Source organism: Pogoniulus pusillus, chromosome 2 (assembly GCF_015220805.1).
Source record: "Pogoniulus pusillus isolate bPogPus1 chromosome 2, bPogPus1.pri, whole genome shotgun sequence".
In the NCBI taxonomy this organism is placed as follows: Eukaryota; Metazoa; Chordata; class Aves; order Piciformes; family Lybiidae; genus Pogoniulus; species Pogoniulus pusillus.
The window spans coordinates 50,265,299-50,292,559 of record NC_087265.1 but is presented as its reverse complement, the minus strand read 5'-3'; the positions used below and the strand labels follow the sequence as shown (position 1 = coordinate 50,292,559).

The following is a 27,261-nucleotide window of genomic DNA, read 5'->3' as shown; positions in this document are numbered from 1 at the left end:
CACTTCCTAACACATTTCATGGATTTCCATGGGATTTGTTGATGTTCTCTCTCTCTTAGGACTCATCTAGTTCTGTTAAGGGAGACAGCAGAACCCTTCAAGGTGATCCTGAGTTGTCAGAGAATTACAGAAAATATTTGACTTGGCATTCACTGATGTTTTTCAGAAGAGGTTCTTACAGCATCTCATTTGGCTGTGTCATTCAGTCCTACCTAGGATGTAGTCCCAGTAGAAGTCAGGTAGGTCATGAGGTCTCGCTAGTTTTGATAACAATGTTGTTACTACACTTAATGCACTGATTTCCTACATAGCTCAGTACATCTCTCTTCTAGGTACGCTCCAGGAAAACAAAGTTTAATGAATTATCCTTCACACCAGGTGCAATTGCATCAAAAGAGCTGGTAGTGTTCCCAGCGGGAGCGGTCTCCCAGTTCAGTGTTTTGCAAATGTTATACCTAAGGCACAAGACAGAATTTACTGTTGCTTGTCCATAAGGCAGAGGACCTTCTGCTGGCTCCTGGTGCCCCTTTCCCAGGGGATTTTGGGAAGCATAGTGGGCAAGGCCTAGGGTATGAGAGCCACAACCTCTGCTTCTGGGCTGCTCTGAGCATAACGTTCTCCAGTTTGAACCTTCATCTGCTGCCACCTTTTGAGGTGGCTGAGCTGCTTGAGCAGAGGCATTTTGAGAAGCAGAGGTATCAGTTTGAGGGAATAATTTGGGAACATATTCCAGGTTCAGATGAGTAAGTAGTGGAAAGTATACTTTTATACAAGTTCTTGTCTCTGTTTGGTAGTTTTGTATTGAGTTGGTAGAACCATCAGGACAGCTTATAATATATATATATATATATATGCATATATTTTAGTCTTTTCAGTCAAAGTGGAGTAGTTACTGCATACAGCAAAGCACGGAACTTTTTGCCTTTAAGAAGTCATTAATCCTTCCCGATGTTGCATTGGTGCTTTCAGTTTTTTCCATCTTTTCCTCTCAAAAACAAAGGATTAAGGCAATCTGTGCAATCTGCTCACACCTTTCAGCTTCAGGTTTCAGACACAAGTTCTACATTTGACCAATTTGAAACAATAAAATGGTAAAAGCAAAACTTATCTTGAATGTTAACTTCAGCAAATACTCTTGCAGTTGTTTATCCCGGGAAATTTCTGGCTCTAGCTTTCCTCTTATCTGAGTAAACTTTGCTGCTTCACTGACTTTACACTTCCCAACCCGATAAACACTTGGCAGCAAACATTATGTTTCAAATGTTGCCAAGACTGGTAGGATACCTTTTAAGTGGTGTCAGAAGGTCTGCTGTTTACTGCAGTGCAGGACTGATATTTACAGTAGTGCCTGAAATACATCCTTATTCTTATCTCACCCAGAATGTCGTCTCCTCAGAGTGGGAAATGCCCTTATTTTGACTTTCGTGTGATAAGGTAGAGTATTGGAGCTCAATGATTAACAAATTCTGCTGAAGAGAAATCTCAGCAGAAAGATTACAGGAGGCTGCAGAGGCTGAGTACTTTTCTACATGAAACTTTGGCCATAGTGCATTACTGGCTGCCTACGAATTTACATTGCAACCAGACATGCAAAACACGGGCACAAATTCAGCACGTTGACAGATGCGAAGGCCAGGAGTTCTCGTTAAGCAAATAGAACAAAACTTCTCTGGCTTTAAGATAGCAAGTGCATTGGTTTTAGATTTGTGTATACATATACAGACAACGTTTGGTTTGTATATATGTATGTAATTATTTTTTCCCGTAGTCAGAGACTCGTGGTAAGGAATACTGTAGGGGCAGCACCACCTAGTGGTACCGCACCCACGGTGTGCTACTGTCAGTGGCTCGCTTGAAGGGGAGTTCGGAAACCATAGGGGAACTTTCAGGTGAAATTCCCTCTTAAATATCGATATGACTGCTACATGCTTTAGGGTTGTTTTTTAATTCAGCATGCACATGAATAAATCATATTTTCAAGATCTGTGTATACATTTCATTATTTTCTGTGCTAATATCCTCTGAAAAGAAAAAAAGGTATGTGAATGGGTGTATTAATCACAGAGGATAATATAGATAGATAGATAGATTTGTGTGTGTGTGTGCACAGATTATATATTTTTAAAATTATCATACTAAAGAGGTTACTACTTAACAACTTTCCATACTTCTGGTATAAAATGTAGGTGAAAACTTCTACATAAGAAATATCAAGCACCTTTGGATCTCTACCCCTAATATTTTCCAAACACACATTCCAGTCAACATTCTTCATTCGAATCTTCAATATTTGCTGTCCATGACACAAGCAATCATCCTGTCCCTGGAGGTGTTTAAGGCCAGGCTGGATGGGACTTTGGCCAGCCTGATCTAGGGTAGGGTGTCCCTGCCCATAGCGGGGAAGTAGATGATCCTTGTGGTCCCTTCCAACCCTGACTGATTCTATGATTCTATTTTGCAAAAACCAGGAGGGTGACCCAGTTAGACTTGTCTTTTAGAGTGGCTGTACTGACATATGCATTTATAGCTGTCCTATGTAGCTGTCCAGGGCTGTGATAATACTTTGGTAGCATTTCAAGCTACCTTAGTGTCTGCTTTTCACATGGTCTTGTAAATCCCTTCAGGAGGTGAAAATCCTTCCAATTCACCTGCCTGCCAGTGAAAGTTAACATTGTTCTGGAAGACAAAGAACTGGTGATTCATTATGTCTTTCCGGAGTCTTTCTCTGGGCAGGCACAGCAGAAGCCTATTGTTACCAAAGATGTTAATCTTTAGTAAGTACAAACCAGCATTTTTTAAAGTTATGAACATTTTATGACAATGTAACCCAAGAAACAAAACCCTCAGTGATCCACACCAGCAGTGGCCTTTTTTCCCCCCCTTGCTATGTGATGCAAATAACACATCAGGTGCCCAAACTACTTTTGCCTCATCCCATTTATCTCATTTTCCCCTATACTGCATGATGAACCTCTTCAGTTCCTTGACTTGGACCTCATGTATGCTTTTGTGGAGTACCTATTTGGCATAGCCCCAAAGCCTCCACTCTGTGTGGCTCTTCTACTCCCCTTCTCCAGTCCTGTGCATGACAACACAACTTTTCTGTTCCTACTTCTAAACAAACCTGCAGTGCCTACTTCTCACACGTTTGCAGCCGACAGGCATCTCCATCGTCATGCTACTCTCCATCTCCATGGCCAATGCTGGGGCATTTAATGAGCTCCTAAGTCTCATTCACCACTGGCACACAATTTTGCTGGAGTTCTGGCTAATTCACTGTTGATCACACATATTCCTTCGACACCTATGTATCTACAACAGAGTAAGAAAAAACAGAGAACAGGCTCACTGAATACAGCAACTCTAGTTAAACAATCACTTGACAGATTTCTTTTCACCATGCTCTGTCTCACCCATGAGACAAGCTCTAGTGTAGTTAAGTCCACACTGTGAAAGGGAATCAGAGCAAAAAGGGCCAAGAAGGAGCTCTTCTGAGATTTTTTTGAAGCCAAGAAAGCAGCACACCTGTGCTAAGGGCTGGCTGCTTATGGGCAGGCTGCTCAGGTGGCAGACAAGGGCGAGTAGGAACAGGTCTCTGTTTGAGGAGGCACATGAACGAGTAAACATCTTAACTTGAAGGTATTTGAAGAAAATGTTTATATTCTCTCTCAACATTCTCTTTTCTAGACTAACTACTGGAATATTTTGAGGACAGGTTTAATCTCTCACAGACATAATTTTTCTACTACCTGTTATCTAATCCAACTGGAAGGAGCATAACCAAGTCAGCACAGTATTGTGTCCAAAGAAACAAATTTTCCTCAGCCCTTGTCTACACAGCTTCCAGATGTGCCAGGGCTTGATCTGTGAGCTTGTGGTCTGCTTAAAACACAGAGAGGCAGAGCGAAAACCACTGTAGCGTAACTTCTCCACATACAGGAACTTTGTTAACCTGATAAACTCATCATTCCTATCAAACTCCTCCTTTCTTGAACACGTAACCAACTGTACACTTCAGATGCAGTCTCACCTGTTCTCCCCAGCCTCTGTCAGAGATACTTCATCTCATACATTACAGGCTGTATTTTTCATTAACCCAACACCTTTGCCATCTCTAGTAACCTGCAATTACCTAGCTCTTCCTCTGCGCATTTAATCTTCAGCCTGTGATCTGTCCTTCAGCCAGGTCATTACACATCTTAGATTCTTGCATGAATGCTTATCTTTTATATCTGAACTAATAATTTCCCATGTAGCAGTAAATCTTCCAATTATATCCATTTTAAAAGCTTTAAGATGCTAAAGAAAACTCAATTATATAAACAGCACTTAAAATATGAACCAGGACTTGTAAATTATGTATAAATATTTTATTAAGTATAAAAGACTCCTCACATTGATAGATGCTCTATTAAAACAAATCACAGGCTTTCTGTTTTCATTAAAATATTCAAATGCTTTAAAGATCATTTAAGAATGCCCCTCCTCTCTTCTACAGTCACTTAGGGACTGATACCAAGCAGCAAATGTACTACAAGATAGTGATGGCTGGTGTTCCTCAGGGTGCTCTGACAATGCAAAGGGAGGGCACCACACAGAATCCAAATTTGGATTCAAGGCTTGGGCTCTTTCATCTCCAGGTCTGCAAAAACAGGCAGGGTTATGGAGTCAAATGCTCAATCCTCAGACTTTTAAGCAGACATTTACATAACACCTCCCATGGGAAGTTAGCTGGCTTTGACAAACACAGCTCTTTTCATTCTATTTATGATGTGGACAATTGGAAATAACAATGGGAGAGAAAAAAAAAAAAGGAAATAATGTGAAGTTCTGGAAAACAGCATCAGAAGGCAAACAAGTAAAAAATCTCCAGAGACTGCCTGTTCTCCTTGTAATACATATATATATGCTCAATACAGGATTAACATTTTGAAGTCATCATGTAAGCATGCCACCTGCTCACAGATCAGATCAATATTTTTAGTGTTATTATTTTATATACAAGTTCCATAAAAGGAGATTCTTTGGGTTTATTTCATCAAAACCTTGAAAAGCCACTACAGAAAGTAACCAAAATACTATATCACTGTAGCAGCTTGATGGAGTTTCCTGCACACCAGTAAAACTCTGGTGTATTACTTCACTGGTAATGAGTCTTTGACTGCTCATACCTAGATGAGCAAAGAAAAATGTCATCACTTTACAAACTGAGTTGCACAACTTTTTTCTAACTCTGCACATGGCTGAAAAGTTTATTATTAGTAGTATGTAAACTACCTCACAAAAATCCAGCCAGAGCCTGACATGTAAACAGTTAACGATACATAATTACATAGTTCGTTCCATATTAGAATATGCAGGTTTGAGTGTTGTTCAGGGCATAACATGGACCCAAGGTTTCTCTCAAAACTGAGAACATAAAGTTAGTGCAGTGATAGTAAAATTATCTAAAGTATCATACAAGAGAGACTTTTCTGTTAGTTGCCACAGGAAACATACAACAATAATTAAAACTAAAACCATTTCAAGTGCCCACTCTTTGCATTAGACACTAGACAGTAAGTATCTCCAAATACTTCAGTAGTCACATTTCTGTCTTGCAGAAGGCAACTGTACACCTACCTATGGGTTCAGCATGTTACAGTGGGAACTTTCCAGCTGAAGGACTGTGAAGACAGTTAATAGCAGGATTTGATTACATTATAGCAATGTAACAGCTACTTAATTTTTGTTATTTACATCTGGGTTTGGCATAACATTACCTAGAACAGTGAAAGTGGCTTGTGCTACTCCACTCAGCTTCTGCTTTGCTGATGAGAAGTGTAGCTGTAATGTGACATTTCAACTTTTATTTTTAATACCTTTAGTTTGTTTTTTAATATGTAGAAACATTTTATGAGGATTATGTTTTTACGTGGATTATGAGGAATATATTTTTAATGGCTCTGTATTTTGAGTCTAAACAAAGTGTCATAGTTGTATTTTTTTGTCTTTTGTTATTACTGTATTAATTTAATACACAGAGTTTTTTTTACAGGGAAGGAAAATTATCTTATAATTTCAGTGTTAAGTGGAAACTTATACAGAACACTAGAGGATAAGAAACAGGAAAACACAAGCTCATCTACTTTTCACATATATAGTAATCCTCTTGCTCTTAAATAGACTCACTAAGTAGCTGACTTCTATGACAAAGCAGTGGAAACTCACACAGCTGAACTGAACTTGTTGTTATTGCTAGAAATCTTTATAGGAAAAAGGAGATTCCGAGTGCAAGAAGAAATTCTTTTTCAATATGTGTTTTTGTTTGTGTAACTGTTTCTTATGCGAGAGGTAATTTCTTACGTACTGCTAGAACAAAGGCAGAACATAATACTTGATCATTTTGCCAAATACCTACAAAGCAGGGAGCAAGCACGACTGAAAGATGCAGCTCTATTCCCACGAAAATCATGCAAGTATTTCCAAAACTTCTGAGTCTCACTTTCTGTCAGAAAATCTCACATTAATGGATCCTCCAGGACTCAAAAGTCCATGGGTTTTGGCACGAACTTGTTTGGTTTGGGGAGAGATTTTGATCTCAAAATTCTGAAGCAACTGTGAAAATAAACAGGACAGGTATTAGAGAAGCTGCAACACTACAGACCAGGAATAAATTTTGGAAAAGAGAACATAAAAGACTGTCACAAACAACATTTATGTTACTAATTCTGTAGAGTCTAAGTGCCAGGAAAGAAAAAATAGATGTTACAAAGATTAATGTTCAAAACCTTCTTCTTCTGACTTAGGGAGGCTTAGAGACAGTCTTCTCTGGAGTTTGTTTCAGCATAACTGAATTAAACAGTCTGAGCTACCAAAGAAGTTAACTTCTCTCTCGGATCTTTTGGCCTTCCTCTCTATGTGGTTTTTATTTCAGTTCTTTTAATATAAATCAATAGGTACAACTATAAAAAGAAACAGTAAGAGTGCCAATCCCATCACACACATTCCTCTTCCTATACAGAGAGAAACAAAACAAACATGATACAGCAACTGTCCAGTACACCAAGTAAAGCAATCACAAGGAATCAAATACTAGAACTCCTACAGGGAATCCCTGGAATTCAATCATGCAAGTTTTCTATGCATTAAACCTCTATCTCCATATACTTAATAAAACTGAACCAGTTGCGAACATCGAATCACAAAATCAAAGAATGCCAGGTTGAAAATGACCTCAAGGACTATCTGGTTCAGCCTTTCTAGGTAATAGTACAGTTAAAATGAGATGGCCCAGCACTCTGTAAATCTGAGTGGTAAAACTATCCAATGTAGTAGAATCCCTTACTTCCTGCAAGAAATTATTCCACTGTCTAACTGTTTTCAAGGTGGAGCATTTTCTTCTGGAGTCCCATCAGAATCTCCCCAAGAGTAATTCGTACCCCTTGTCTTTTCCATGTGACTCATTGTAGAAAGTGCATCTCCATCTTCTTGGTAGCCTGGTACATAGACTACAGAAATCATGAGCTAAACCAAACTTCTAGAAATTTATCTTATCCGTTTTTGAAGCTGACAATAGAATACCTCAGCTATCTATTTTTGAAGTTCAAGAAGTAAATACCACAATATCTTCAACTTTTCCTAACATTAAATATAAAACACTTTTTCCTATAATCAATCTTCTCTTATCCTTCTCCTAGTAAGAATTATTTTCCTATACATAGCTACCTGTAGATGTTTGGTTGTAGGTGTAGCTATGTGTTAGATGTTTGGTCAGCTTTTTGTCTCATTCTTCTCTTTTTCAAAGCTCTCATTTTTCTCTCTGTCTTTAGAATTTCCTCCAGACTACAATGTCCTTAAAATGCAGCACACTGGGCTGGTTATCGCTGTCCAATTGAGGATTCATCAGTGTTTTACAAAACTGAGAGATGTAGCCTTTCTTTCTGACATGCGACATGCTTAACACTGTTAATAAACTCAAGAACAGCACCACTGTGTCATCAATTGTTGTTGGCCAGTTTTTGACTATATCACTCCAGTCTGTTCTATGACACTTAATGCCCAGCCAGGTGATCAGCAATTTGTGTCCATGTATTTGACTTCTTCTCAAGAGAAGTATCTTGCAATTGTCCTCAGAGAACAATTTTGTGTTGATTCTGGAACATTACCCCATCTTTCATACATCTGTATTCACGTCCTCTGTTTTTAAACTCAGTTCCTGTCAGCCTGCAAATCCTGAAGCTAGTCTCTTATGCACCAGTTATACTGATACTGAAAATACCAAACTAAACCAAATGCAGAAATTCTTACAGAGTCTTAATTGAGTGCTCTCCCAGTTTCACAGCAACTAGTTGAGAGCTACTGCCTCCAGCTATTTGATTTTTTCAACCAGTTATGCATGTGTTTTATAGGTACTTATGTCTGGAACACATCTTAGTAATTGTGAGAACAATGTACAGGGGATGTGAAAAGTCAGAATACGTGGTTTATTTTAAATCCACTACATTAGGTAAGTGATCAAGTCTAACAAAGTAATGAGACTGCTCTGAAACAGTTTCTCTTTGATCAGCTCTCTGCTTCATGTTTTTTTATTTTTAAATCACTTAAATATCATCTTGATGCTTTTAAAAAGGATGTCTGCTGTTTTATTCTAGCTTCTTTCCAGAAAACAAAAGCAGGGTCATTATTATTTCCTTGATCCTCCTTTTCAGAAAGATATGTGTGTTTGTCTTAGGCATCCCTCTGACACCTATTTCACTCTGAGCTCCAAAAGACTGATGCTAATTGTCCAGAGATTGCTCGAAGTGTTTACTTAGGAAAAATCAACCAAGCTTTGTTTTGAAAACACATACAAAGTCTACATATTTTTATAGATAAATAGCTACAAATAGTTTCCAAATCTGTGAGTTTTGAATGCGCAATCTGATCTCAGTATTTTAGATAAAGGGTGTCTTTTAGTTAAAAGGATGTAAATATCAGCTGTTGGGAAAGCTTCCTTTATGATAGGAAGCAATGGAAAACAATTTATCAATATGTACTAACAACTTATGTGCCTGTAAATTATGTATATCTAAAATGATAATAACATTAGAAGAGCAAGAAGGGACAGAACACCACAGAACATAGAAAAAAGTCTGCTATTTGCTGTAACACTGTGGTCAGTACAATTTGCTTACAAAACCCTTTTGTACTAAAGTCCATGTATTTCCCTAGTCTTACCTTTACCTCATTTGTACTGTAAAGACTTTTCCCTGCAATGTGGTTTTAACTAGTGTGCTACACTGCAAGCATGATTGTGTTCAATTTCTTAAGCTTTTTCAGGATAAGTATGCCAGAGTTCGAGCACTGTAAGATATCCAGAAATTATATACATAGAAAAGAATCATACCAATATATTTTTCCTCTTGTAATGCTGTTACATAGTTCTAACCTGAATCAGTGCAAGATGAATTTCCAACTCTGCAACTCTTTTTCCTATACAACTTCGAATGCCATAACCGAAGGGGATGGAACCAAAATTGTCTACTCTGTCCAAATTATCTTTCCTCAGCCAGCGCTCAGGTCGGAATTCATTTGCCATGGAGAAATTCTCTTCGCTGTAGGAAGTAGTATAATGACAGAGTGCCAGCTGCGTCTGAGGAAATCAATCACACTTGTATTTATTTGGCTCAAGTATACATAATAATTTCTGCAATTATGAGGTGGCAAAAATTCACAGAATCACATAAACATTCAGGTTGGAGAAGACTCTTGGGATTATCAAACCCAACCAATAACCCTAGTTTACAAAGTAATCCCTAAGTGGTATGCCCAAGCACCACATTTAAGTAACCTTTAAGTCAAGCAGTATCACTATCTCGACTAGTCAGATGAAATAATCTTATAACTACTTTAAATGTCAATGGATATATTAGAGAACATGCAGTGGAGAAAGCAGATCAGAATGAAAGTCATCAGTATTGAGGACTGTCCCAAAGAGGAGAGAATGGGAGAAGAGCAATGTAAGACGATGGAAAAGGAATAAATGTAGAATGGGAAGGAAAGAAACCGAGAACACTTCAGGAGAAAGACCAGCAAAAATCGAAGGTGGGGGGGAAGAGGGAATATGTGTGGAAAAGTATTAAAACACATATGTTAAGAATTCTGACTGTTTTAAGGCTGTGCTGTTCTAATACACAAATGCTGTCACTTAAAAGAGAGCCATAGAGCTCTGCCATGATCTCTGTCTAATTGTCGAATTGCGTGAGGGAAAGATTAATGATTTTAAAAAGGAAATTAAATTCTTTCAGTAAGGGGAATTAATAGGCAAAGTAGAAGAAAACTGCAAGACTCTGTTAAGAGACTCCACCCTGAGGATTTTTAAGAACAAGTCATGATCATAAATTTAATTAGAAGTGAGGACTCAGATCTAAAAAAAAAAAAATCAAGAGCAACAGTTCAATTATGAAATCCATTTTGGCCATATAAGCAAATGCTATTGAAATACTTTACTCTTAGTGGTCTAGCTTGGTGACATCTTTTCAGATTAATGAAGATTATATCTGTTGTAATAAATCACATTTCACATACAAAAACTAAAATATGTTCTTTGTAAAGGACTGCAACACAACCTACCCCTTTAGGTATCAAGTAACCTCCAACAACCAAGTCCTTTTGGGTCACTCTTCCATTCCCTGGCAATACTGGATATAACCTAGAGACAAATATTTATGAGAAGTTCAACAGTAATAACTAACACAAACTAAAACAACTTAGACTCCAATCTGCATAGGCAAATATGCAATATAGATACAATATTCAGCCACAGCAAAAAGGGCTTTCAAAAGTACAGAATGCCCTAGAGATGCAAGGACCTTGAACAGCTGTGAGAGTACGATTAATACCTGAGTAAAGTCATTTACCGGTAAATGGAGGTTGAGCTACTCAGTCTGTGTATTTATTTGCTTTACACACGTACAAACATGCGAACACTTGGTCAGGCTGAAGACATTTTAGCACTACTCAAAGCTGAAAAAGCTTTGCTGATGCCTTCTCTAAAATCCTCTTACCCCATTCACCATGAATGTTTGGTATAAACATATAAGAACAGCATGTCACATGGCTTCAGTTTAAGTCAAGAAGCTTAAAATTATTGCAGAGGCACTGCAAAGTACCAGTGTGGGGGAGGAGGTTGTCAACAGTCCACAATGCAGACTAATACTTAAAAGGCAGAAATAAAGCTTTCGATTTACCTACCTTAAAATAAATGTCTTATATATGTGATACTTATTCTATCATACTTTAAAAGCTTAATCATTCCCTAGGCATCCTTGGACACAATACTAGTGCAAGAAATAAAAGCAGAGCAGCAAAAAGCGGTAACAGCAAATAAATACAAACATCAGCATGGACTCAAAATCCATTACAGCTACAAGGAATTACATTTTGTATTTAATGATTGCAGTTGCCTGCTACTTACCTCAAGGTTTCCTTCAGCACAGCTCTAATCAAAGGCAACTTTGGAACATCACAAGCGACAGGAACTTGTTCTTTCCCTAGCTTACTGACTATTTCCTCATAAACACGTTGTTGAACCTCGGGGTGCTTTGCCAACAAGTATGTTGCCCAGGACAAAGTAAAAGAAGTCTGGGAAAGAAACCACAACCATCATCATCAAATCCAACAAGATTAGATTAAAAATCATTTCAAGCCAAGAAAAACAACCTGTTTTTAACTATGTGTTTTGTACGTTGAAAGTTATAAAACAGACTGGCAATGAGTCACATCTGGATTCAATGCTATTTTGTTAAATTTCACCATCCCCTCCTTCATCCCTTTTCCATCTAAAAATCCCCCACATATCAAAACAATTAATGCTCATATTTTCATGGTGAAATATAAAAAATAACAGGAAAACCAAATGCAAACAAAATTAAATGAAATAATACTGAAACATAAATGGCAATGGAGTAACTGTTACTTTTCAGTTTGTGTTTCACCTTTCCTCCAAACAAAAACACTTCAAAGGAACCGAGATAAGGGAACACTACTCAGAACATTACCAATCCCTTTCAAGCATATGGTGGCCTTACCACAGCATCCAGACAAAAGAACTGATGCTATCATTGCTAAGATACTTCACCCTTTGGTAAGCAATGCTAACCACAACTGGCACTTTCTGCCTCATGAGTGAAAGTCAGCATCCTGCTGAAAGCTTTCTGAATGAAGCTCAAAGAGCAGCTTATAAATGTGAAGTAAATGTTACAATATACCTTCCCTCAATTAATAATTACCAAGACTCCAGGAAACAGCTGTAAAATATTTTGTACAAAGGAAGATACAGAACAGAAAGCAGGAGATTGTGATTTAAGGAACCCATCATGCAATCCTCTTTCACCTCAGCTGCAAAATTGCACTTCAACACACATTTGTGGTTTAGGACACACACTGAGAGCATGAGCTTGATTTGTCTGTAGTAAGTAGGGTGTTTCAAGTCTTCATTTGTGCACAAATACTTACCATTCACTTAACTGCGAGTCCCTTGTGTGTAAACTACCTGGATTTCAGGAGCTAATCTGTTCAAACACTAGACAGACCACTATCAGCTACACCCAAAACATTAAGGTCAAGCACATGCCCTTGCTTGAGTCCATTTCTCTCACAACCATTACTAAGACAGATAGACTGGATGAGGCGCTTAGTGCTGTGGTCTAGTTGATTGGATAGGGCTTGGTGATAGGTTGGGCTGGATGCTCTTGGAGGACACTTCCGACCCGGTTGATTCTATGATTCCACGATCTCCCATGAAAACAGTATTTTCAGTACTCCTCAGTAAGCATGGCAAAGAAAGCAACAATGAATCATTCTATTCCTTATTTGTGTTCTTCTCAGTATCTTACAGAGTTTAAGAGAGAAAAAAAAGTAACTTCTACTCTAATTTTCTTGAATTAAATGTATTTTTTTCCTGCTTGTATAACAAATGCAGACAAGAAGTTTCACTTTCTATGCAGGAAGCAGCTCTATTTTCAGTTTCTCACTCATTCACAGAATCATGGAATCAACCAGGTTTGAAGAGACCTCCAAGGTCATCCAGTCCAACCTATCATTAGCATAACAAAGCTTAAAGTTACAAAAAGTGTATGGATAAAAAAAAGTTTCTGAAAAAGTCTTATTTGGAGCTTACGTTTCAGATCAATTTAGAATATAAATTCATCATGACACTGACCTTTTACATCCTGCCTTCAAACTGGGGTAAAATGTTAGAATTCCCATTCTCAGAACCGTTTGGGTTTTTTCTTTATAATACTGAGTGGTTGTCCCTTGCTAAAATGCAAGCCTGTTCTGCCCCTCTTAGAGCTTAGAGGGGCTGGCAATGGTGCCCGATGTACACAGTACTTCTCTGATACATACAGACTTCCCAGGTTCCCAGCTCCTTCACAACCTCTTAAAAAGTAGCACTGCTCCAGGGACAAGCAAAATGCTTTGTAGCAAAAGAAAAAAACAACCTGTTTTACAATTTTGTTGAAAGGTTTTACAATCCTCCAAGCCTCTTTTAGTTTCTATGACAAAATGAGATCTGAAGAAGTAGCAGTATGAGGGAGAAAAAGATCCCTTAATTTCTATCTTGTACTTGGAAATCAGAAGTACCCTCTTCTCACAAAGAGATTGCTGCCAACTGAGAAAGCTGAGTCAAATGGAAAGAGAAACTCTCGTTGGCATGAACTTGAGCATTGTCTTCTAGTTTAATGAAATCTGACACACAGTAAAAAATGGAAAATTATTGGACTGAAAGATTAGAAAATAAATGGGATGCATGACTGTGCTTTACTTAGGAACTGCGCAGCAAAAAGCTCTCCAAACTCATAAACCCTTGGGATATTTCAGCAAAGGAATAGTTTTCAGCACATAAACAAGCTTTACATTTGGTTCTGTCCTGGCAGGGCATAAATCTTGCCAGGCCAGTTTAACCCTTGCTCTCCTCCTGCTGCGGGTCTGGGAAGTTGGGTAGAACGAACAATGAAGGGTTTGGCCCCAGAAAAGCCTTGAGAGCTAGGGACTTAGCACCATGTGTCAGGTGTCTTGTGCTGCTCCTCAGCGTGCCTGTGTGGTCACGCCAGGCATGAAACGTCGAATTCACTGGCCAGTTTCATTTTCAAAATGATGTATTTAATGGGGGGTGATTTAGACACTGTCTTTCTGCACTGACTCTCCGCTGGCAGCAGCACCTCCTCCGCAACTCGTTAACTGGGAATCACGGCCGCCACCTCTTTGCAGCTTGCACTAGCTCAGCAGCAGCAACTCTGTTCTCCTCTCCTCCCTTCTGCCTGGAATATTTCCTATTTTACTCCGGGATCATTACTGTGAGTTTTGGAAGCATTTTTGTACAGTTAACTGATTCAGGGACCAACGCGTTGTGAGTACATCCACTGGAGTTAATGCTGAGGCTCCATAAGCATAGTTAGCATTTTTCCTGGTTTCGTGTTTCTATTTTCCCAAGTTCTGATTGTTTGAACTGTTTCATTCTGTGTTTATAAATATGCTCTATGCAACTACTTCCTGTCGACCAAAACCTCAAAAAAATCTCAAGGAATATCCCCGATTTTTTATATTAATGATTAAAATAATATTCACACCTAAATTAATATTCATAATTCATAACCGATTCTAATTTTCCACCACAGGTCCTTAATTTGTAATTCAAAGGTATTACTGTTGTGATTTTCATTTGTTTGTTCTCTTAAACCCTTAAAAGTTTCCTTAAATACAAAAACAATGCAGTTATCCAAGGAGGTTTTTTTTTTTTAAGGTCACTTTTGTTGTTTGTTTCTACTTTAGGTCTCTTAAATCAAGTCTTAGATAGCACCTTCTTTATCACATTCAATTAAAAAATCCTCAGGTCAGTCATTATCAATGAACACTGTTACTGTAATTCTAAATAACTCCATATACACTGAATGCACAACACAATAACTCATTTAAATATTTGCTTCTGATTGTCCTGCTGCAGTCAGTACTAAGCTACACTGATAGTCATGAGAGGAGGGGAAAGTATATACATGACCTTAATGTTTCTTCAAATGCTCTAGATGACAAATGAGAAGATAAGGAAAGATGGCCATTTGAAACACTTTACTAGGTGTTAACGCACTGTGCATACCTCATTAATATGTAATGTATCTATTAATATATAGTCTCTCCTAATACTAAGCTCTATTACCACAGCTCCATGCCTCAGAGTGGCTTGCAGTTGCCAGCATAGGCATGGGCAGAGCCAGCTTATGCCTTACCCACAACATAACCCCTTAAAGATAGCTGTGAATGGTACTGGTTACAAAACCAACAATGCACAAGAAAAGTGATATCAAGCTTACTGTGTCCACTCCTGCCAGAAGCATTTCAGTCATATTGGCATAGATTTCTTCCAAAGTAAGCTCCTTACTCACTAGGAGGTGTGTAAGTAGCCCACCATTCACTTCTTCTCCTTGATCCAGCTGCAACTGAATAGTCTTCAATTTGTTGTCAACATGGATTTGACCTTTGGAATTCAGGAAAACAGTTCAGCCTTCATTTTTAGTTTTCTTCTGTCAACATAACAGTAATAATATTTTTTTTTCTTTTTTTTTTTTTTTTTTATAAGGGAAAAGTAAAATAGAGTGGTATTGGGTACTCATGGTAAGGATAGACTGAGCTGAGAGTGCTCAGCACAATGAAAGGACACACAACATTGTAGTTTGGCAGGGAGCAAAGGGAGCTCAAGGTCAAATATTTACGCCCACCTGACTTGTTTTCTGATGACTCTGCAAGCAGTGGCAAACTCTGCAGAGTGTGCTGCAACTTAACACACTGAGGCTGTCACAAGGTTAATGCTCTGGTAGCATCAACCAGAAGGCTGAAGCCACAGAACTGAATTACACTAAAGACAAAGATGATGAGCATCAAGTAATAAAAACTTGTAACCTTCAGCAAATGTCATTTTAAGTAATTTCAGCCACAACCCCTTTTATATTCTACTGACTACAAACAGCATCTTGAATGAAACAAGGGCTTTTAAAAGAGGAAAGCTCCTCAGAGAATTAATGCCTTGCAGAATGAGCTTATAAAAAAGTGAGCTAGAATCAACATGTTCCTTTATGAAACCTACACAAATATACACATCACATACAGTGATTTCCACCATCAACTCCTTTTCAAAAAGGGATTAAATACAGAAACAGCATCACAAGCTTCAAATGGAACTAATTCCTCAAGAAGAGTTTGTCAGCTGCTGTTAGGATAAAGATTATTTTTTTAAACCCAAAATAAGAAACAAGAGTACTTTATTACAAGAAATAATTTAAACGTGGCAGTGTAAAAAAGCGTGTTTCAAAGAAAATACACCTGCATCAGCATTAAATGGATTCTCTAATGCCTAGATAGGTAGAGGTCAAAATATATTTATTAGGTATATTAAAAGTTAAGAAGCTGAAGTATTAACCCTCAAGAAAACATATATAGACCTGCCTAGCCAAACCATGCACCTAGCCAAACAGTGCTCATAAAGTTAACTTTAAAATGCTTTCTAACACTAGAGAGAGAAAGGGGGTTTACTCTCCAAAACAGACAGGCATCTAGAGAGAGACCGTGCAGAGAAAACTCCTTCTTTCTTCTATGAAAGCTGATTTACGAAGTAGCCTGGGATGCTGTATTCACAAAAGCAGTGTACTTCTGTGTTAACTAGCATGCTCATGTGGCTATATATACACATCATGAAGAGTTTAATTAATCGGTAGAGTAAAACTTTCTGAGTTTTAGTGGCGGCTGAACTGAAAACTAGCCAGAGTGCCTAACTGAAGACTTGCTGAAGTCAAAAAAAACCCTATCCTCATTAAATTCAAGAGAGATGTTGAGGTGCTGGAAGGTGTCCAGACACGGGCAACAAAGCTGGTGAAGGGCCTGGAACACAAACCCTATGAGGAGAGGCTGAGGGAGCTGGGGGTGTGCAGCCTGCAGAAGAGGAGGCTCAGGGGTGACCTCATTGCTGTCTACAACTACCTGAAGGGACATTGTAGCCAGATGGGGGTTGGCCTCTTCTCCCAGGCAACCAACAATAGAACAAGGGGACACAGTCTCAAGTTGTGCCGGGGTAGGTATAGGCTGGATGTTAGGAAGTTCTTCACAGAGAGAGTGATTGGCATTGGAATGGGCTGCCCAGGGAGGTGGTGGAGGCACCGTCCCTGGACATGTTCAAGAAAAGCCTGGATGAGGCACTTAGTGCCATGATCTGGTTGACTGGGTAGGGCTGGGTGACAGGTTAGACTGGATGATCTTGGAGGTCTCTTCCAACCTGGTTGATTCTATGATTCTATGAAAATCTGAGGGGCTTAAGATAAAACCTTGGCAAAGAACTTGGATCTGGAGTGAGGACCAGATGCAGAGACAGATGAAGACAAAGAGTGAAACAGCAGTAAAAAATAGGGGAATGGTTAGAATGAACTGGTAAAATTATTTTTCAGTAAAGTATATTTTTAAATAGTTATCTTGGCCAGTCTGCATTTAGTATGAAACTTACTTCTGCCACAGTATCTTCTTGTAATTTTGGAAGAGAAATGTAGCATGTCCTGTTCAAAGACACACACAGACCCTGCATAAAGACAGTTGAACTTTTCTACTACTAAATCTTACTAAATTTGAAGAGTCCATCCCAGGATCTGCAGAACTCTCTCCAGGGCTTTGGAATAAGTGGACGAAGCCATCTGGGGATAGCACCTGCATACATAGTGGTCTTAAACATACTAAACATCAACTCCAGAGCCTCAATATATTCAACAGTCTGCTGTGGGACGTTGTTTTCCAGGCAGCCCAGACGGCATTCATATAGAATAGTTGCAACACCTGCATGTACAAAATCAAAGAATTTGCTATACACAGGCATGCTTACAGCTTACTAATTTAAGGGACTGAAATGCTAACATAATGGAACTACCTTCCAAAAATGCTTTGTTATCATTACTTCAGTTAGGAGCAGATAAAATAGAAACTTAAAATACAGGTAAAAATCCCAGCTATACATTGTAGTGAGACAGGTTACTGTGTCAATAACGCTCAGCATGAGAAGAAAGCCAGGAATTCCACCAGAAACCCTCCAGCCTATCTGCTGTGTTTTGCACTGCACCACAAATCCTGAGCCTGCCATGCTGGCCTCCAGGCATACAGTGACATCCAAGTCCAAAGGCGTTTCTGAGAACTGGTGATAAGGCAGGGTTTCTAGCAGTGGCTGTGTACCGTAAGATGGTAGTAAATGAATAATGAGCATGCATAAATGAATACAGATCTTACACTCTGGGCAGTGATTTTATGCACAGAATATAATCCATGTGGTCCTGAAAAACAGTATGTGACAATATTGACACCTCTCTTGTTCCTGACTTACTATAATTTCATTAGATGGTTTTATATTTGTATTGAATATTTCTCAACTCTGGACCAGTTTTTGCCATTTCTTAAGTTAATTCCTACCTATCCATTAGTGTCTTTGCAATCTCTCAGCTAAATATTTATAAGCATAGAACTCAGCCAGAAACTGCCCCACTGGAGTTAGCCAAAATGTTCTCTTAGTTTGACAGCAAACCATTTTATTTACTTCCTGAACACAAGTTTCTAGCATTTTTCCCTCCTAACCTGCAAAAAAAAAAATCACACAGTACAGTATAAAACTCACTCCTATTATCAAAATAATCTGATTTCATTACTTTTCTAAAATCCAGTGGGGCAATTAGGTAATTTCTCAAAGTCATCTGCACCAAATCCAATGTTTCTTAAAAAGTTATGCTTTTAAATTAATTAGTTAATAGTTTGTCCATATCTTTCCAGGAAATACTGGAATTACTGTTAAGCAGATAATTAGAGCACTTGGTCCCTTAGCACTCTAGTCTCTTCATTCTATTTTTATTTTCCTATTAAAACCACATAGGTACACTAGACAGTTAATTTAACCTTGACCTTGGCCTCCATCAAACTCTCTATAAATTCTCAAATATATATATATATGGATGTATCTATGCACACACACACTTTTTCTGTCTTATTTGCTTTGTTTTTCAGTTTTGTTGGAAAAAGAAAAGTCTGGCTACTTTCAGCTCGTTATTCTTTCCCCAGTTTTCTTCCCTGGAAGGTACTTTTCTGTGCCTTTTTATTTCTCTTGTGCCTCTTTCAGCAACTGCTACTTTTTATGGATTCTTTTACTCTTTACATGATCCTTTAAAAAAAATTTTGCACATTGGTTCCCTGAGCAGTTGACATTGCATTAATTAAAACTGCAATTCATACAGGAAATAAGCGTGTGCCAGGCACGAGTTATAAATGGAAGGCTAAAAGAATGTGAAGAATTTAAACTAACACATCAGTTAAAGTGAATTTGTAAGCTCAGACTTTAAAGCTCCATAAAATTGGTAACTCTTAGTTTAATGCCATTTTTAGACACAATGAATGCAGAGCAGACCCAGGTTAATTTACCAAACGGACAATCTGCAGTCTGATGCAGTATCTTCATAGATGATCAGTGTGGAAATTCTTGCAATTCTCAAATTATCCAGCTGCCTGTCGGCAAAGAGTACCAATATTTTCCAAAGTCACTACATACAACAACATCAGGTCGTATGCAAAGGAATGCATGAAATATGAATAATTATAAAATTTCTGTAAGAACACAGGAAATTCCATCCTAGCTCAGGCTGGACTTCTATTTAGCATTCCCTCACTAATGGTAGCCAGAGGCAGATGACTTTTAAAGCAAGCCTAACAATCCCACACTTGGCATGCGTAGTCTGGGGACAGCAGTATCTTTTGCAACTTCTAGTCACAAACAGAATTCAGACACATTGCACAGTGATTCCCCATCTGGAATTTGGGCAGTATGCTGTAGAAGTCACACTGTTAGGAGCTCAATGCCCTTATTCTTGAGAAATTAACACAGAAATTTGGAGTACTGAAACAGCTCAACATTTCAGCCGTATACCAGCACTTCCACAGGAATTGTCCCTAAATACAAGGTCTCACCTCTTCAGATTCTACACCTATCTGCTGCACTGAGCAGGGAGGTACCTGAATGCAGAATATCAAGCTTCCCTTTTCACAGGAATCACAACTGGGCAACAGTCATTTGACAAAGGTGCCTGACCATAAGCATGACGCTTTAGGCCCATTTCCTTTGCAGACGTTATACATCCTGTGCTTACCTTCCATGGAATACTTGAAGAAAAGGTTGTTAACATTTGTCACTGTTTCCCCATCCTCCTCCTGACTTCTGAGGGCGTGAATTCTTTTAATTAAGTCTGTGACAACTTCATTGACTCCATCAGAGTAAACAGCCACATCTTTAGGCTTCAGAATTTTTTGCCTCAGTACACTTCTCATTTTCAGCCATTGTTCCCCCTCCCTAGAAGGAATTATCGATAATGTCCATACACAATTTTCCTTAACAATCATCCGCTTGGTGAGATCTTCACAAGTGGTGGCAAGCAAATTATGATCATGTGTACTTGTTATTATGCTCCTACATTTTATTCTGCATTTATTGAACATCCTCTTTAAATTTCAGCGTTACAACACAAATGTACATGTGTCCAGTCTATATTAGTCTCTCTATTAGTATTCCAGTAGTAGCTAACACAAGAAAGCATCAAGTTTTACTAAAACTACTTTAAATAAATATTTGAATGGATAATCTGCAGAATCAGCCTTTATCTAGAATTCGTGCTTAATGACCAAAGAAAGGTATAGCATTCAGATCTGAGAAATCAACAGCTTGAGCTAGTACCATAAATTCCATTACTGACATACTACTTTCAGTTACCCCAACTCTAAATCTAGAAAGCAACAGGACAGCAGACCTAGCTGTAGAGAAACACTCTACAGCTAGGTTCTCCTTTCGCTGAGATGTATATTGAAATCCTTGTGCTAATGTATACTGTGGCATCCGCATGCTTCACATGAGCAGAGTATTTGGAAACAGTACTTCCAGGAATGTCTTTAAACTCCTTAGGAGGACAGGCAGTTGTCCCTTATGCATTTATTTTAAATTGCTATTTAAAATAAGTATTTCCCACTAAACTCTTTCACTTGGAGCAGCGCTGCTGCAAGGTACAGAAACTTATTGGTCAGAAAAAGAGTCAAATGTCTTTGACAGACACTTCCTGACTATCTCTTGAGATCTTAAGATTTCAGTTTACAAACTGTCAAGGAACTGCTAGTCTGACTCTGAATCTCAGTTTAAGATTTGAGTCTGCAGTGCAAGACATAATGCCTTTTCTACCACGAAAAAAACAGACTGCCCATGACTCAGGAAATTTGTTTCTCTCCAAATAAACATCCTATGTCAGTGGGGACTGTGAGTAGTTCCCAGTGGCAGCTAACCGCACCCACATCAACTGCCAGTTTATGCAAGCTTTAAAGACAGAACTCTTCTAGAATCAGCCACATGCAAAACTGTCTTCACGGGGATGCTTAGCAGCATGAATTTACCATACAGTGACTTCTCTGCATTAATCTACTGAGAGGGCACTTTGGTGCCAACCTGAAACAACAAGTTCACACAGCACCCTGACAACTGGATGCAACAGTCTAGATCTGAAACAATAAATCCACATTTGTGCAGTGCTCTACCAAAGTTAGTAAGCCCCTTTCTGCTTCCAGGTAAGTGAGTCAGCTCAGACAGCTCTAGCTAACACACATTACCCAAGAATACCTTTATTGAAGGTATTTTACTCCGCATTCAAACCACACATCATTGGCATCTCTTTGAAAATTTGCAGCAAAACAGACAATTTAGCATAAATTCCTACCCTCCTCCCTCAACCAGGTGTAGATTTCCCCACGTAGAAAAGCCTGAACTCCCAGATGACCTGTACAGAAATATCACCAAAACGACAATGAAGGAGTAACAACACTTACGCAGAAATAAGGCCTGTGGCTCTCCCTCGTAAGTCTCTGTATTCCTGCCAGGATTCCATGTTAGCTCTTTGTGGTGCTCTGCCTTCTGCGCGCAGGACTTGAGCAACCATATCTCGATCTGCAATGGATACAACAAACTGGGGACCAAAGTGAGACTTGAAGATCTTTCCATATTCCTGAGTGTGTTTTTGCTACAGTACCATCAACAAAGAGAAACAGAAAGTAAAGTATTACTAAGGAAAAACATCATAAAAGGAAACCGACAATTCGTCATACAGTGAATCTATCCATCACAGCTAGAACTTGATCTCCAGCCTTCCAGTCAGAGTACTACTGTGACAAATTCACAAGGAAAACAGAAAGGTCACACTGCTCAGGGCCTCTGACTGAAAAGGTCCAAAGCTGTGAGGCACAAAGTGTGAGTGAAACCAAATACTGAGAAGATAAAAGGACTTGGGGCACTTAAAAAAAAAACATCCCTTCAGATCAAACATGTTGGAAGGAATGCCTGAAAAAATGTAAAGCATGGAGGTAAACAGGGTGAAATTAACAGTATAATGCAAAGATATAATAATGTATTGTCTACTGTAAGAGTTACTTGGTCATTTTATTTTTCACAAAAAAATACTTAGAAGTTTCTCAACACCTAACTAAGGCTGAAGATAGCATAGGAGCCTAGTGCAAAAATGCACTTTGGGACAATGAACTTTACAAACATGTATGTTAATTCCACAAAATGAAGGAAAAGCTGAGATCTTATTCCTGCAATGAGGTCTATTTAGTGGCTGACCCACAAGTTGTATGATTCAAGCTAGAGGCAAGTAACAGTCAACGAAGAAAAAGGACTGGAAAACATCAAATTATGTACTAAAAAAAAAGAAAGAAAGAAAGGTGTTCAGTAAGATTGCACTATCTCTCCCTCATGAAATCTCTTTATTTTGAATAAATTTCAATCTGACAAGGTCATGAAATAAAGCACCCAGCTCTCATGAATTTATTTGGAGTAGATTTGCATCATTATGTTCCGGGCCAAAAAAACCCTAAAACTGCAAAGAACTTAAGGAGATATTAGGACTTTAGATTTAAGAAAACTGTAAACTTCACAGGTCAGAGTAATGAGAAAGTGATGAAAAGTTAACTCTGACACATTATCTGTATCTATTCTAAAGGCATCTGCTTGCAGATTTGTGTTGATTATAAATCCAAGATGTTTGATTTGACTACACCAGGGAAAGTCTAGAGTTGACCCTAGATTAACTCATGAGAAATATTTTTTAAATCAGTCTTGGTTACAGAGCTGAATTGTTTAATTGCCAACAATAAGTTTAAGACATGAATCACTCTTCAGCATATGGTACCAAGAGCTTATAAAAACTGTAACCCTTTTTGCCTAGTTTCCAAATAAAACAAGAGTTGTGCAATTGTGGTCTCTGCCAGTCCCCTCTTAAATTCTTTCAGAACACAATGGCTAATTTCAATCAAGTTTAAGAGAGAGTTAAAGGTCTCCTACAACTATGTTCTTACCCTTTTCAAAAATCAGCATCTGTGTTGAAATAAGACACACACTCTACAGCAGGGACTCAAACATGATTTCTGCCTGGTCTGCTGCTAACCATACACCACAGACATGCCAATGTATGAATAAGCACTCCCAAAACCTAGTGTATTTTATGCCTTGGAGATATTCTAAGGATATTGAAATTGTACTTGGAGAGAAAAGAAAACACGAGTCTTTAAAGCAAAGCATGAGATGGGAGAGAAGGAGAAGGCAGAGGAGTGAGGGGGTACAAGTCACCAGTCACAGAAAAACAGGTTCATCAAATTTTGCTATTTATGGGACAGCTTGTTTTTCCACACTGATGTTTTAGGTTTACATGGGAGGAAAAACTTCGAGAGAAAATGAACCAAGTGTCAAGCCATACAAACAAATACATTAAATACTAGTTTTCAGCCAGAAACAGACAAGGACAAGGTATTTGAACTCCACTTGCTTTCAACAGAAAGTGTATCAACTTCATGTTTAAAGAAACGCCCAGAATCTGTCTTGCATGTTTTCTATCACAATATAGGTTTTCTTTCCTCTGTTACAAACCTTGAAAATACTACACTTTAACGTCTCACATACCACTGTCACATCAGACATTCTTTCACACATCATAAATTCAAACTGCCGGAATACAAACCCTCCCCCCTTCACCTTTCTTTTCTTTATACTTGCATATAGTAATGATGAGACCAAAGAGATCTAACCCCATCGAATCACTTTGCTTTTGTCATAATTGCTGTAGGCATCACTGCTTTGGCCAGGACTGACTGGAATCATGTTACTGAAAACAGAACCTTCTTTGTGAAAAACCCTAAGCTTCCCCACCCTCTCTGCATATAGCGCACAAATACTTGTGCGCGCCAAAGGACATCGTTTAAAGTAGCTGTGCTGGTTACCAAAGGGTTCCAGATTAATTCATTCCTGATGTTCACTGTATTGTTAAATTTAACAGACTGTTATTAATCTGGGGAAGGCCTATTTGCATCCAGCATCTATACAAACAGAGCATCTGTGACTCGAAAAGTGACTTTTGAGACTCTAAACAGATTTAAAAATAGTATCATGCTGCAACTCCTCCTTACCCTTCCTCTCGCTTTTCTTTCTATGAATAACATTCACTTTAAAATGTCTGTGTCAGCTAGTGACAGTGAAAAGAACACACTATCTAGGTTCTTATATTACTTTTACTATTTCTAATAGTTTTCACTGCTTTGACACTGGAAGAGCTTGAATTCAACAGCTTTTTTTTGGTAGTGCTACAAGATGATGGTGAATGTCTCTCAAATTCTGCACACCACCAAAGTGTGCTGAAGAAAAAGACATACTATGTAATAAAAAGCTCTAGCTTTGTTAGCAAGCAGGTAAACTGAGCACTTCATCGTTAGTAAGTTAGTTTGGCTGCCGCCAAACAGCACAGACTGAGGAGGATAACATTTCTTTTCAGAAATCTAAATGGTGAATACAACAAAGCCAGATAAACCCAAGCAACTTGTGCGATCCCCCTCCCAACCCCCCATTTCCTGCCTGGCTGGTGTTTTTAGGACTTTTAAATCCTAACTTTCACATTTTGATACTCGAACTGCTTAAGTTCCTGTCCTGTTCTTTTCAGTTTCCCTTTTCTGTTTTTACTTCCCTTTCTGTATTACTTTTTCATTTCAGTGATTTTCAGGCAGTGAACTTCTTGGGGTTCTTTGCCAGCCTCTTCCTAGCAGCCTGAGAAAGGTCACTAAGAAAAGTAAAATAACTGAATGGTGCATTCGATGTATTCCCAAGGTCTGTACTGCCAGTGGGAAGCATTGTAGATCCACAGCTATGAAAAGGCGCAAAACACTACTTTACCCCTGCAAAAACAAGCGCTCCCTTTAGAATCACTTGGACTACATGGGGAAAGGGCCCCAAGAGATGCACTCTGACTTTTTAGGAATGAAACCCACATGTTTGGCCAAACAGCCAAAAAAGTTCTTGTATAAAGACAGCCTTATGGTAAGGCAGCTGCCCATGCCAACATCCCGAGCACGGATAGCTGTGCTTCACCTACCCCTGCCAGGCATGTCTGAGGCCGGGGACTGTCCGCGGCCTGTGGACCACCACTCAAGTGGAGTTATCCAAACACAAAGGCCGGCGCTTAAGCCCTTCACCGATCTATCTTATCATCTTCCATCCCACCACGCACTCCAGAGCCGCTATGTGCCAGGTGACAAGAGCTGCTCTTCACTCTCCTTTCTCTCACCCTGCCATCAACCTCCCGCCGCCATCCAGCCCCGCTTCCCGCCACTCGCTTCCCCTCCCCCGCGCTGTCCGCCAATGGGGCCTCCAAGTGAGGGCGCGGTGGAGCTCCGTCCCCGTTCCCCCTCCCCCCGAGAAAGTTTCAAACCGCCCGCCTCAAGCTGAGGGGAGAGGGGCGGCAGCCGAGGGCCGGCCAGCGCTGACGGCAGCAGGGCCGGGCGCATCTACCGCCCCCTCAGGGGACCTATATATGCTGAGTGTATTTATGTAAGCGGAGGCCAGGAAACACAAAATGGTCCCTGGCTATAGAGGAGGAACGCAGAGCTGAACAGAAGGCAGGAAAGCGGCGGGGTGACCCGCACACCGGCCCGGCGGTAGAGCCTCATCCGCGGCATGACTGCGGCGACCCCGGGTGGACATAGCCCTGGGTGCCGGCACGGCCGAACCGTCAGCGCGGGTGCTGCGGCTCCGGAGCCGCCGAGGAAAGGTCCCAGCTCCGCCCACCAAAAACAAGTCCTCCGCGTGTGTGGAAAAGCCCTGCTCGGAAACGTTATGTTTTTGGTTTTGTTTCACTTAGTCATCTAAGGCACCTACCTAAACGTTCAAAATAACGCGTAGAGATGACCAGAGCTCAAAAGACCGGGAGTGCCGGCGCGGCCGCCCCGCATTCGGGCCGCGGAGGCAGGGTGCCGGAGGGCTCGCAAGCCGCCTACTTGTAGGCTCCTACTCGAAATAAAAGTGCTAAAACCCTCCAAGAGCTGCGGGAGCCGGAGACTGAATGGGGGGCACGGGTCCTCTGAGTCCCGGCTCCTTCCCGACAACGGGAAGGCGGCGATGACGGGCTGCGGTGCTGGTAGCCCGGTGATTAAGCAGCGTTCCGTGAGGGGAGAAAAGGAAAGGTATGAGTAATTCCGGCCTGAATACAACATTAAATAGCCCACTAAGATGTACCTGGATTTCATGAATGCGGCCGAAGCCGTCCTTCCAGAAGAACTCGTAGAGGTTGTAGAGGGTGTTGGGTCCAGGCATTTCTTGCAGGCTCTTCACCCTGCCAAGCTGGTGCGGGGTGGGCTTCAGCAGCTCCCGTGGGCGCCCGGGATGTGCCACCACCTCCTCGCCTTTGTTCTTCGCCGCTGCTGGCGAGTTATTCTGCACCTCCAGGGACTGGCTGCTGGAAAGTTTGGGCAGCTGGTGAAACCTGTTGACAAAAATCGCATGGTAAAAGTAAGTTCTCTCAGATTCAAGTGTTCGCTTGCATTTCTTTGTCAAAACTCTCATGAAGAAAGACATGGCTTTTAATTTCAAAAAGGTCCACTTTGCTCCTGCAGCTGTTTTTTATTTAGTTGCTCTTTCTTCACTGCCTGCTTTAACTTGTACAAGCAGCACTTCTCCAAACTCTTACTGCATGAGCATCAGTTTACACAGACCATTATTTAACGCTCCCTCCCCTAGGGCTGGGAAAGGGGGGTGGGTCTGGGATGAGACTTGAATAGAACGAACCTATTATTTTGTATAATTCAAATCAGATAAATGCACCCATTTAAACATGAAGCCAAAGTTTAGAGTTTTTCCCTTCCTGCCCCCATTGGTTTGGCAAAAAGCTC

At 39.8% G+C, this 27,261-nt stretch overlaps 1 protein-coding gene across 6 annotated transcripts; it reads right to left on the bottom strand.

Annotated features, from left to right (window-relative positions):
* Positions 1 to 4,394: 4,394 nt before the first annotated feature.
* On the bottom strand, positions 4,395 to 26,972 carry LOC135187184 (cytochrome P450 27C1). 6 transcript variants are annotated; one of them, XR_010307227.1, is made up of 11 exons: positions 26,609 to 26,972; positions 21,886 to 22,076; positions 20,172 to 20,371; positions 17,620 to 17,829; positions 15,330 to 15,493; positions 11,438 to 11,604; positions 10,594 to 10,672; positions 9,410 to 9,613; positions 6,401 to 6,597; positions 5,623 to 5,666; positions 4,395 to 4,642 (listed from the first exon to the last, which is right to left on the bottom strand). XR_010307227.1 is itself a non-coding variant. In XM_064165720.1 (9 exons), exons 1-9 carry the CDS (start codon positions 26,945 to 26,947, stop codon positions 6,481 to 6,483), a joined length of 1,671 nt encoding a protein of 556 aa, XP_064021790.1. In that variant the 5' UTR covers positions 26,948 to 26,972; the 3' UTR covers positions 4,395 to 6,480. The 6 variants fall into 6 exon arrangements, 3 of the variants coding, with proteins under 3 accessions (XP_064021790.1, XP_064021824.1, XP_064021813.1); XR_010307226.1 differs by having other exon boundaries at positions 5,623 to 6,597; XR_010307225.1 differs by having other exon boundaries at positions 4,395 to 5,666.
* Positions 26,973 to 27,261: the final 289 nt, after the last annotated feature.